Genomic DNA, 12,251 nt, shown 5'->3' with positions numbered 1-12,251 from the left:
CGGGTTTTAAAATTTGAAAGTTTACAATTTTGAATAAGGATGGTATGATGGCCTAGTGGATTAAGGGCTCGTTATTTTACACGTTTTAGAAGACTTTTTTAATAAAAAGTCATTTTCTCTTAAAATGAATGAAAAAGAGCATTCTTTCACCTAAAAATTTCACCATCAGAAAAGGGTTTTTTTCATATGAAGAAGCTAAAAATTTCTCATTTTCTTCAGCTTGAAATGTTTTTGGCTGATAATTGACCAAATTAACTTGTCTTCTCCCTAAACGTTCTTTCCCCCTCAGCTGGTTGTTTGGAGCTGTATACCCAATTTTTTTCACATTTTCGGCTTTCAAAACTCTTTCTTGTTCTTTGTTCATCTTCCGCAGGTGAGAGTTTCTTTTCTTCTTCTTCTCTTTAAATAGTTTGGGTATAGTTCTGTTACGAGAAATTACTATTCATCTGCATATGCAGGCACAAATTGCCAGTGTCTTTTTCTCTCTATATTCTTTGAAGACCGAAAAAGAAAAAAAAAAAAGGGTTCATCAAAATCTTGAAAGGATTTCACTTCACAATTTAACATTAGGTCTTGGTTGTTCACAGAGCAGGCCGGTATGAGATTGATGGATACGTGTATAATTCCGCTGAGGAGCTAAAGATATTGATGACTGGGAAATGGAATGAGTCAATGTCAACCTTGTGATAGTGAAGGGGAACCACTTCCAAGCACTGAACTAAATGAGGTTAGTCTTTTTCAGCATCTCTGAGTTGTTTTCATCTTTTATTCTTCTCGGAAACACTCTCTTAGTTCTTTTGATGCTTGTATTCTGGAATATTCTTTTTTCCTGTCAAAAAATTACCGAAACAAAGAATGATGTTTCTTTACATGGGATTCTTAATCAGAAAGTAATTTATTCATGCTGAGCCTTCCCCCATAGTTATTAACTTTGGACTTTTGAGACAAGATTTCATGTCAGAATGGTGAAAAACAGATTTGTTTTCCAAGTATCATACGTATTACTTTTCTTAATAGCTTCAGATATGCTAAATAAATGGTGTTGTTTCTAACAATGAACAAGAGAGCCCTGGTGCCTGGTTTCAGTAGTATTTTATCTGCGATGTTGAAAGTTTTGTTTACATATTATAACATTTTCTCTATTGACATGATGAGTGTTTTGATTTCAAAATTGAAGCAGTCGAGGACTAATATGCTTACATTTGCTAATAATTTGTGACGCTTTAAGAAGTACAGAAAAGATTATGGCCCTAGTACTGAAGTGCTTGTCATTACTCTGTTGTTGTTATGCAGGCATGGAAACTTGCTAATGCTCCAAAAAATGATAAATTCCAGTACACACATTTTGCGCATAAGATTAACAGCTTTGATACTACTCCGAAGAAGCTATTGGCATCTGATTCTCGCCTACGTCCCGACAGGCATGCACTAGAGCAGGGTGACCTCTCTAAGGCAGGCTTTGAAAAGAGCAGGTTTCTCCCCCTCCCCATCAAACTAGATTTTGGAATTTATGTTTATTTATGCACATCATGTTGCTGATTGTATGATCGTTGTTAATGGAGGTGAAACAGGTTATGGTGTTGTAATTCTTTCAGAATTAGTGTTCCTTTTTTCTGTTATGCCTCTTTTGCTTTACTTTTTTGCTCTGCTTTGTGCCTCTGCTGCTTTGCTCTACTTTGTTTTAGCGATTGCTAGATCCCCACCAATCAGTTAGTGCAGGTGTTTAATATGTCCTTCTCATGAATTTGATTGCCATCTTATGCTTCATTGTTATAAAATACTCTTAGGGATGATACCTAGGTTGGACATAAATTACTTTAAATATGTGAGTTTATGACCATTTATCTGCCTCATCTGTGAATTAGATTCTGTTATGATAGTAGCTAAATACTCTGTTCTTTCATCACCTAATAATAAAATAACAGCCGTAGCTTTCACAAGGCATACACGTATTTGGCTTTAGGATTTATTTTATTTGTGTTATCATACTTATACAGTAGCTAGGATCAAATAGATGACCCCAACACACACTTTATTTCGTAAGAACCAGAAAAAAAAAACCATAATAATAAATTGATGTATTGATTGAATGTGTGATAAAATAATTAAATAAACACGTTTGGTTTTAATAATAGTTGAAAGTGGAAAGCATAGTGCATGATTTGTCTATGCCATTACCATCCCATTTTGACAAAATAATATATCACGGGTTCACAAATTTCTCATTTTGTGGAATGTGTTTATGGAAGAACTGGAACAAAGGTCCTAAACAGGCATATAATGCGTAGGGTAGCAGCTTCTTAATTTCCTCTGCTCACCTATGATCTTATTAAGAGTTTGAAGCTGTTGATTTAAGCTGGTATTTCTTGAGACAAATGATTTCAACTATGACTTCTTTTCTTGTTTCAATCTTCCTTTCTCTCATTGTCTTATTTTGCTCTACTTCTGTTTGTTGAAATTCCCCAATCAATTCCATTTCTTGCTTCTTCTTTTTTCTTAAGAAATGTGGGATTGTTTGTTACTAAGATTTTTTGGGTTCTTGTTTTTCTCGTTCATTTAGGGAAAGAAAACGAATTTTAACTGAAACTCAGCTCTTTGATTATTTGATCCCCGTTTCATATGATGAGATCTGAAGTGATCATTTCTTCTTGTATTTGGACTGGGCTTGAAAATGTTTGTTTTGTTCTTGAATTTGTTAGTACTGGGTGGATTAGTTCATTCATGTAGTAGATATTTGATACAATGGTTAACATAATTGAATCAAGGCACTTCACAAGATATTGATTAAAATTTTAAACCCCATTTTAATGGTAAAATATCATGGTGTCATGGAGTTACAAATGCTGGTCCTCATCCATTGTTCAAAGTTCATAAAGTTAGAAACGTCTAATGTAAATTTCTTGACCAATCAGTTCCATTGGCTAGATGGTTTGACCCATATTATCATATTTTTTTGTTTTTAGCCTATTTTTTGTAATGTATGTTAATGAGTTTCTTCTTATAAACTTCTTTTGATTCTTAGGCTCAGATGTGAATGACTAAAACATTTGCTTTCCCCATTTTTTTTTTCGTTTTATATGATTTTTTTTAACACTTAACTTAAGTTGGAAACTTCTATTATCACATTACTTGTTAAGGCTAGAGGCCAAAGTTTACTTCTTGCTAATATCAACAATCTTTTACAACAAGATTTTGATGTGCTGCAACAATCTGTTGACCAATATTTTCATGATTGGCTTTTGCAAACACTACAGCTTGTACACTTTTACTTGTGTCTAAATATGGATGTCAAATCTATCCCTTTTTCTATTTGTGGATTCAATATTTTGGGTGAGATATGCTAGGGAAACTCTTTTCATGGTCATAATAAATTCTTTACTGATTGCTTTACAGAGAGGCAAATATGGCTTTTGCAAACACTGCAGCTTGTACACTTTTACTTGTGTCTAAATATGGATGTCAAATCTATCCCTTTTTCTATTTGTGGATTCAATATTTTGGGTGAGATATGCTAGGGAAACTCTTTTCATGGTCATAATAAATTCTTTACTGATTGCTTTACAGAGAGGCAACTTTCTTCAAAGTAAGTTCGAATGGCAGTTTATTTTTTTGCAACCCTTGGTGATTTTCTTCTTCTTCTATTTTTTTTTTGCAAGTTTAAAGTGATGATGATGACGACGATGATGGTGATGATGACAGTGAATCAAACAATTCAAGTGGTTTTGAAATGGAATTAACAAGAGATGTTATAGCTTCTAGTTTAATGAATTCATTTTAAATTGTAAATGCTATTGTAAAATTTTTAGTATTTATATTTGGTATATAAATATTATCCCTTTTTAAAACTTTAATCCAAATATTTTAATTTGTTAGGTTTATATTTTCTATGTTATGTTAATATATAATATGAGTTATATATTCAAATACATTTTAAAATAAAATAATACAAATGTGTTAAAAGCATTAATTAAAAATAAAAAATAATTTTTATAATAATACAATTGTGTCAATATCTAATTACAAATATTTAATTTTTATATTTAAATATTTAAATATAGTTTATATATTCTAATTAAATTTTATAAATAATAAATATTAATTACTTAGAAATATTTAAAATTAATATTATATATTAAAATATTAACAATAAGTTATAATAAATTAGTTTTTTATATTTTTGCTAAAATATCATTATATTAACTAATTTAAAAATTATTTAAATACATATTTGTTACTTTATAATATCATGTCTAAAATGGACATTTTATTCTTCAAAAGCACTTTTTGACAACAATACCAAACACTCAAAATTTTCAAAAGTACTTCTCAAAAGCACTCTTCAAAAGCAATGAAAAACAAGCACTCTTCAAAAGCAATGAAGAACTGGCCCTAAGATGGTATGGTTTTTCATTTTCTCAAAAAAAAATTAATAGCTTATGCAATTTAATTAAAATTAAATTAAATTAGAGAAGATATTAAATATGAGGTGTATAATAAATTTTTTTATATTTTTAAAGTTAATATTAACTTAAGTTCATGGGTGGAACTATTCGTCCAAGCTCGAAGGTCTGCTTGAAATTTGAGAGAATTTGGTTTGGCCCAAAATATGAGCTTGGGCAAAAAAATTAGGTACGTTTAAAATATGGGTCGGCTCGAGCTTGAACATTCAAGGCTCGAACTCGACCCGACCTATTTTTAAGTTTATAATACTTTATATTATGTAATTTAGATCACGTTAAAAAAATAAACATATACTAAATATATAATACTATTATAATGTAAACATTCTTTCATGAAATTAAAAATTTTCACCGAAAAGTCTGCTACCCTAGCACGATATTGTCTATCCTCTCTGGCAGGGTTTTAGGTTTTTTTGTGCTTAAGTCTTGTTTACTGAGGCAGCAGTTGTTTGGGACTTTTATTATTTCTTCAATTATTGTTTCCAGCATTTGGAAATTAATTAGTATTCATGGAAGCTGACTTTGCTGGCTTAACGCTTAATGAAGAAGAAGAAGCGATTTTACAAATACAACTTAATCCGATCCCAAAAAAAGAAGAAGGGGCTTTTCGACGGGTGGGATGCTTCCTAATAGCTAGCATTATTCACTTTCCGGCAATGAAAAGCATCATGGTAAATTTGTGGCATCCGGTTAGAGGTGTCCAAATCCTAGATTTAGGGGGAAAAAGGTTTTTATTTCAGTTTTTTCATATCATGGATATGGAAAGGGTTTTAAAGGGCTCACCATGGACTTTTAACAATCATTTGTTGTTATTGCACACGCTACAATAGAGGGAAGACCATTTAAGAGTCCCCTTAATTTTAACATCCTTTTGGGTTCAAATTCATGATGTTCCTGCAGTTTTTTTTCTGAGGCTTTGGCAAAGTAATTAGGCAATTTCATAGGCACGTTTTTAGAATATGATGGTATAGATCTGGTGAAGGGATATTAGAAGTTTTTACTAAATAGGGTTCAATTTGATGTACGTCGCCCTTTAAAGAGGAAGAAGCAGGTTATGTTTTTCGGAAATCGTTCATATGTCAGGTTCAAATATGAAAGATTGACACTTTTCTGTTTCTATTGTGGTCGCTTGGGACATAGTGACTCATTTTGTGAGGAGAAAATGGCTTTAGGTGTGGAGATTGCTGAAATGGGTTGGGATATATCGTTACAAGTGCAATCTAGAAGAGCTCAAGCACTAAGTAGTGCCTAGTTACGTGAGGGTGAAGAGGGAGCAAGGAGTGGAAATCTTGATGGAAATTGGGCATCTGAAAGTAGAATATGGGGTGTGAATAATAAATTTGGGTTTAGGACTATTACCGATCCCATTTTAGGATTCAATTTGGAAAGAAACTCGCTTTCCTCTTTTAAAATGGGAGAAAATTTATCAATAGAGCAGAATCAATTTACAATGGATCATGATGCTGAAGAAGGTGTTTTAATAGGAGAAAATGGGAGAGATTGAAGGGTTGATAGTTGGAGAACCCAATCATTCGGTCCTAATGAATAGGAGAATGTTGGGAAGTAACCTTTTATCATCGGTGGCTGCCAAAAGGCAAGCCAACTGGGCGCAATGAAAATCTTAAATTGAAATGTCTGTGGTTTAGGAAACCCACGGATTATGTGACGAATCTGGCATTCACTGAAGATATATAATCCCCAGATGGTCTTCTTTATGGAGACAAAGATTAATAAAAATTAGATGGAAAGAGTTCGATGGAGTTGCAATTTTGCTAATGGTATTAATGTTGACTCTATCGGTTCTAGAGGAGGATTATGTTTGGCATGGTGTGGTGATGTTACTATTATGCTTCAAAGGTTTTCAAAAAGGCACATTGACGTGGTGATCGAAGACCTTGAAGATGGTAACAAGTGGAGATATATTGGTTTTTATGGCACTCCTTATGCACAAGATAGGGACGAATCGTGGGATCTTTTAAAAAACCTACGTAGCACTGTGGGGATTCTATGGTTTGTTTGTGGGAATTTTAACGAAATTATGTATGGCTTTGAAAAAAATAGAGGCTTACCTCGAGATGAGAGACGAATGAAAGCATTTCGCACTGTGTTAGAAGATTGTCATTTGTTGGATGTGAGTTATTCTGGAAACTGGTTTACATGGGAAAGAAGAAATTTTTCGAAAACGAATATCTAAGAACGTTTGGATAGGGGAGTGGCTATTGAGGAATGGATGTTTATGTTTCCTGAGGCTTTAATTCAACATCTACCGTACTCTTTTTTGAATCATTGTCTACTACTTATTACTACTAAAAGAGAAGACAAATGGTGGCTTGGAAAAATTTTCAAGTTCGAAGCTTGATGGGTTTTGGAGGAATCGTTCGCCAATGAGGTCTGACATATCTAGGATACATCAACAGAAGATTTGCTACAAAAGTTGAAAAGTGTAAGGAAAGGTTTAGAGAGATAGGCAAATCGAATTCATAGAAGTAGAAAAGAGAAAAAAAAAGTTTTTAACTTCTAGACTGACAGAGTTAATGGAAATCGAAAGAGATGATGAAAATTTGTCAGAACTTATCGACACAAAGATTCAACTTAATTTTGAGATTGAAAAGGATAAGTGCTATTGGGAACAGAGGGCACGAGTGAATTGGTTGAAACTTGGGGATAAAAACACTGCGTTTTTCCATAATCAAGTTATACAACGACGGATAATGAATTTTATTCGTAAAATGCAGCATGAAGATGGAATGGAAACGGAGGTGGTTCCAGAAATGGAAGTAATTGCTAGATCTTATTTTTAGAATATATTTTCAGCTGGGGAAAGGGAAAATTATGAACACCTTTTTTCGGGTATTGATCGTTGTATTTTTTATGAGGACAATTGTCAGATAACTGCGAGATATACAGATGAGGAGATTCGAATGGCATTATCTGAATTGGGTCCTACAAAAGCACTGGGAGAGGATGGTTTTTTGGCTTTATTCTATAAGAAATGTTGGTCAATCATTAGGGAAGATGTCACATCCTTTCGTCTACACTTTCTAAATGGAGGTATGGATGTCAGCTCGATCAATAAAACTAATATTGTGTTAATTCTTAAAATTTCAAACCCTGCAAATATTACTCATTTTCGGCCCATTAGCTTATGTAACATGCTTTATAAACTGATGACTAAGGTTATTGCAAATCGCTTTCGAGAAGTGTTAAACAAATGCATTGATCTTGCACAGAGTGCCTTTATACCGGGGAGGTTGATTTCGGATAATGTTTTGCTGCCTTATGAAATTTTACATACTTTAAAACATAAAAAGGTGGGAAAAAATGGTTTATGGCGGTGAAATTGGACATGAGTAAAGCGTATGATAAGGTTGAATGGAATTTTGTAAAACAGATGATGAAGCGAATGGGTTTTGATCCAGGCTGGGTTGATTCTATTATGAAAAGTGAGTCCACGGTTTCGTATTCGGTGGTCTTTAATGGTCATATTGGAGAAATTTTTTGTCCTACTTGAGGACTAAGACAGGGTGATCCTTTGAGCCCGTTTCTATTTTCAATTTATGGTAAAGGCTTATCCAGTCTTATGCGGCTTGCAATGAAGAAAGACTTACTTAGAAGGGTTAAGGTAAGTAGACGCGGCCCGTAGGTCTTGCATTTATTATTCACAGACGATTGTATTTTGTTTGGGGAGGCAACAGAAAGATGAGCTCATTTATTGAAATAGATTTTGCATGAATATGAGAATTGTCTAGGTCAGTGTGTTAATTATGACAAGTCTACCGTTTTTTTTAGTACTAATACGCAGGATGGGGAAAGAACAATGATTTTTAACGCCCTTGGTGTGCAGAGCTCCAATGACCTAGAGCACTATCTCGGTCTTCCCAATATGGTGGGTAGAAGGAAGAAATTTTCTTTTCAAAATTTAAAGGATAGATTTAAGCGGCGAATCAATAATTGGAGTGTAAGGCATCTCTCTCAATGAGGAAAATAGGTGTTTATAAAGGCTATTCTTTAGTCTATACTAACCTACACTATGGCTTGTTTTTTACTTCCTAAGTCTTTATGTGCTAAATTGGAGTATTATTTCTAAGTTTTAGAGGTAAAAAAGTTGAGGTAAGAGAGGTATTCATTGGTGAGTTTGGAAGGATTTATGTTCCTTAAAAGGAAATGGTGGTTTAGGTTTCTGAAATCTTGATAAATTTAATGTTGTGATGTTAGCCAAACAAGGTTGGCGTCTTGTTAATTTCCCTAATTCTTTGTTAGCTTGAGTTTTGAAAGCCAAATACTATCCGAATTTGAATTTTATTAATGCCCAATTAGGGAATTTACCTTCGCTTACCTAGAAGAGTGTCTGGGCAGCAAAGGGACTCATGGAAAGCGGTCTATGTTGGAGGGTCAGTATGGGGGATCGAATTTCTGTTTGGGGTGATTTGTGGATATCGAGAGCCGATACAGATAGATTATACAATGATGCCAACAATGAAAATATCAAGTTAGTATCGGATTTAATTGATGCCACAAACAAATCTTGAAAGACAAATATAATTATTAATACCTTTAATACGGATACTGCAAAGAAAATTCTGTAAATTCCTTTGGCAGAGACAGCACACGACGACTTTCAAGTTTGGAGAAGAAAGCCTTCAGGCGATTTCTCAGTCAGAAGTGCCTATAAACTATTACATGTGGCTAATTTGAGTCCTAGTAATAATTTAATATAGACCGAGACTAAAGATTTCTACAGGAAATTATGGAATTTACAACTTCCTTCGAAAGTCAAAATCACTGTATGGAGAATCTCTTGGAACTATATCCCTACTTTAACTAATCTCAAGCATAAAAGAATGGAAGAGAAAATTTATTGCCCTCGTTGTCGTAATTCTGAAGAAAACAACAATCACATTTTTTGCCACCGCCTTACAACAATTGAGGTATGGCAGAACTTAAATCTTTCCTGGGTGTTTAATAATGTGATTCAAAGTATGTGGGAATGGCTCACCTGGGTTTTTAGTTGGGGAAATAGTAAACAGTGTCGTCTTTTTTACGGTGGACTATGGTCAATCTGGACGCATATAAATCAGATAATTCATGAAAGAAAAATCAAGACGGGTAGGGATATCTTGAAACGAATCCAAAGTTACATTTTTGAGTTGGAAGGCCTAAAGGAGAGGAAACTCACCTTAAATGTTGACAGAGGCCACAAACAGACTTAAAGGAAAACGAGGGTGACAATTTATTTTGACGCAGCCTTCGACAAGCGTTCTTCCAGATCTACTTCGGGACTGGTAGTTTGGGATGTGGGGGGGGGCGAGATTTTGGCATCAAAGACAGTCATTCACACTGCAATATCATCTCCTTTTGTGGTGAAGAACATGCAGGGTTACGAGCCATTCAGTTAGGAATTTCAATGGAATTTAACACTCTAGAAATAGCGGTAAACTCAAGAACAATAATAAAGAAATGTCAAACTACAGATCCAGATAAATCAGTTATTGGGGCACTCATCAGAGATATTAACAGCAAAAAGGTTCATTTTCAAGAGATTGTTTTCCACTTTATCCTTAGAACAAATAATGAATGTGCCCATACTCTTGCGTATGAAACATTGAAAAGGGGAGAAGGACAATATCTTATGGGAGCTGTTCTAGGCTACATTCGTCACGAACTGGAGAAACGGCGACCAAGGCATCCAGACTAATGTGATTATGGAAGACCTCCATGGAGAATTGATAGCAGAAGATAAAAAAGCTTTTTGGGAAACTACTATCATCTAAAAAGTTGTTGATTTGACTAGATTAAGATTAGGTTTTTTTTTTTTTTACTTTGATTTTGTTTCATAGGCCATTTCTGTTTATTTTTTGGATCTGATTTTTGCTTTTGGGTTGGTTGTTTTATTCTTTGGATTAAAGCCTAGCGTGGCTGGGAACTATTTTCCTTTTTGTTTTGATCTGTTTTGTGGTATTATAAATATCCAATCGATCTTTCAAAAAAAATATTATATAAAAAATTTTAATAAATAAAAATATATAAAATATTAAAATAATATAATATAAATACTTTTAAAAAATTAAAAATAATATAGGTGCGTCTAAAATAAGCTTGGTTTCGTCTTTTGCAAATATAGACGAGTTTGAACAAAATTTTATACCCATATTTTAGGTCAAGCTTGGACAAGCATAAAATATGTTAATGTCATACTTAGACCTGGCCAAACTCAGCTTGACCTAGCCTATGAGCACCTATAATTGTAACATTATATTATTAAGGATTAAAATTTATATATTTTAATATTATCCTAATATAAACTATTCTCTTAAATAAATTTTTTTATTTAAATAATAATAAAAAATAAACTTTTTGATTAAAATAATATAAAAAAATTATTTACTAAAATACTACCCAACTTTTTTATTGCTCAGAATTATATTTTTTTACCCAAATTTGTTTTTTTTAATGTGCCAACACCAAATTGCCATTTAGGAATTTGTAAATTTTTTATTTAACTAAATTATTTTTAAAATAGTTAAAAAGAGAAAGTGGGACTTTTTATTTTTTCCATTATTTTATCTCACCCTTAAAATTTTAAAATTGTCATTGTTTTAAATTTTGGTAAATTAAAAGAGACATAATCACTTATTTGGTCTTTAAACTTTATAAAAAAATTATTTTAGCATTCAATTTAATTTTTCATCTCTTTTAGCACATTAAACTTATTGTTTGTCAAATTACTCCAAAATAAATGAAAAGTTAATGTTTGTTAATTTTGTTGAAATGACATCCACATATATGTCATGTCAGCAATTAATTATTTTTTAAAAATAAAAAAAATATTTTTATAATTTTATTTTTTTATTTTAAAATTTTAATTAATTGTTGACATGGCATCCATACGTTTTTCACTTCAACAAAGTTCAAAGACAATAATTTTCCATCCATTTTTTTGAGTAATTTTACAAATAATGCAAGATAAAATACTAAAAGAGGTGAAAATTTAAATTAAGGTTTAAAATGATTTTTTTATAAAATTAGAGGGACAAATAAATCATTATATAAAAAAAAGTCAATATCACAATCAAATTCATAAAGATTATCACGTTTTTCTTTAAATTTTGGTAAATTAAAAATTTTAAAACAAGGTAAAACATATTTTACACACGTTAATATTTACCAAATTTTTTATTAATAGTATCATTAATATTTTATTAAAATTTTTATTTACCAAATAAAAAAAAACAGATAATTTTCAAATATTTGATTTCAATACTAACTATTTTTTTTATTAATAGGTAATCTGATAATTACCTAAAACCACTTGTAAAATTAAAATTACATACATAAACAAGACTAAAAAAAGTGCTATAAGAACTGACAAAAACTTTTAAAATTGAAAATTTATTAAACAATGGAAAAAACAAAAAAAAATATATAAAACTTAAGATAACACGAGTCCAAATCGATTCGTCAAACTATTTATTATTCTAAAATACTCTCAAAATAGAAACATATTAAGAAGCTGGTGAAGAGCCCTCCACTTTCCAAGAAAAATTATTGGTGGCCGGTAGAGTTTTAGCGAACGACATGCATCGTCATTTGTCCATCACAAATTGTGAAACTATAAATATAGCCACAAAATAGATCTACAAATTGAAAATGGAGAAGACATATGAAGTGAATGAAAAGAAAAAAGAAAGAAAGGGTTGGTGAGAAGGAGAAAAATGCAGGCAATAGCTAGCTCAAAGGTTGACATCACTGTTGGGCAAAAACGACATGGAGAAAGAAAAAATTTAAGGTTTT

The 12,251-nt window shown here is 32.1% G+C and overlaps 1 protein-coding gene across 8 annotated transcripts; it reads left to right on the top strand.

Moving 5' to 3' along the window:
* The first annotated feature begins 4 nt into the window (after positions 1-4).
* Positions 5-3,914, top strand: LOC107958619 (oxysterol-binding protein-related protein 3A). Of its 8 annotated transcripts, none has more exons than XM_016894445.2 (4): positions 5-373; positions 588-727; positions 1,294-1,472; positions 3,565-3,914. In XM_016894445.2, exons 2-4 carry the CDS (start codon positions 665-667, stop codon positions 3,623-3,625), a joined length of 303 nt encoding a protein of 100 aa, XP_016749934.1. In that variant the 5' UTR covers positions 5-373; positions 588-664; the 3' UTR covers positions 3,626-3,914. The 8 variants fall into 8 exon arrangements, with proteins under 8 accessions (XP_016749934.1, XP_016749933.1, XP_040953929.1 ...); XM_016894444.2 differs by having other exon boundaries at positions 593-727; positions 3,664-3,891; XM_041097995.1 differs by having other exon boundaries at positions 593-727; positions 3,657-3,880.
* The last annotated feature ends 8,337 nt before the right edge of the window (positions 3,915-12,251 follow it).

This window comes from Gossypium hirsutum, chromosome D07 (assembly GCF_007990345.1).
Source record: "Gossypium hirsutum isolate 1008001.06 chromosome D07, Gossypium_hirsutum_v2.1, whole genome shotgun sequence".
In the NCBI taxonomy this organism is placed as follows: Eukaryota; Viridiplantae; Streptophyta; class Magnoliopsida; order Malvales; family Malvaceae; genus Gossypium; species Gossypium hirsutum.
This window is presented reverse-complemented; position numbering and strand designations above follow the sequence as displayed.

What these genes read in the sequence shown, in the direction of transcription:
- LOC107958619 (XM_016894444.2), top strand. Translation starts at nt 665, where the DNA reads ATGAGTCAATGTCAACCTTGTGATAGTGAAGGGGAACCACTTCCAAGC. An exon ending in CAAGCACTGAACTAAATGAG is followed by an intron (nt 728 to 1,293) that starts GTTAGTCTTTTT and finishes GTTGTTATGCAG; the next exon opens with GCATGGAAACTTGCTAATGC. An exon ending in GCAGGCTTTGAAAAGAGCAG is followed by an intron (nt 1,473 to 3,663) that starts GTTTCTCCCCCT and finishes GCAAGTTTAAAG; the next exon opens with TGATGATGATGACGACGATG.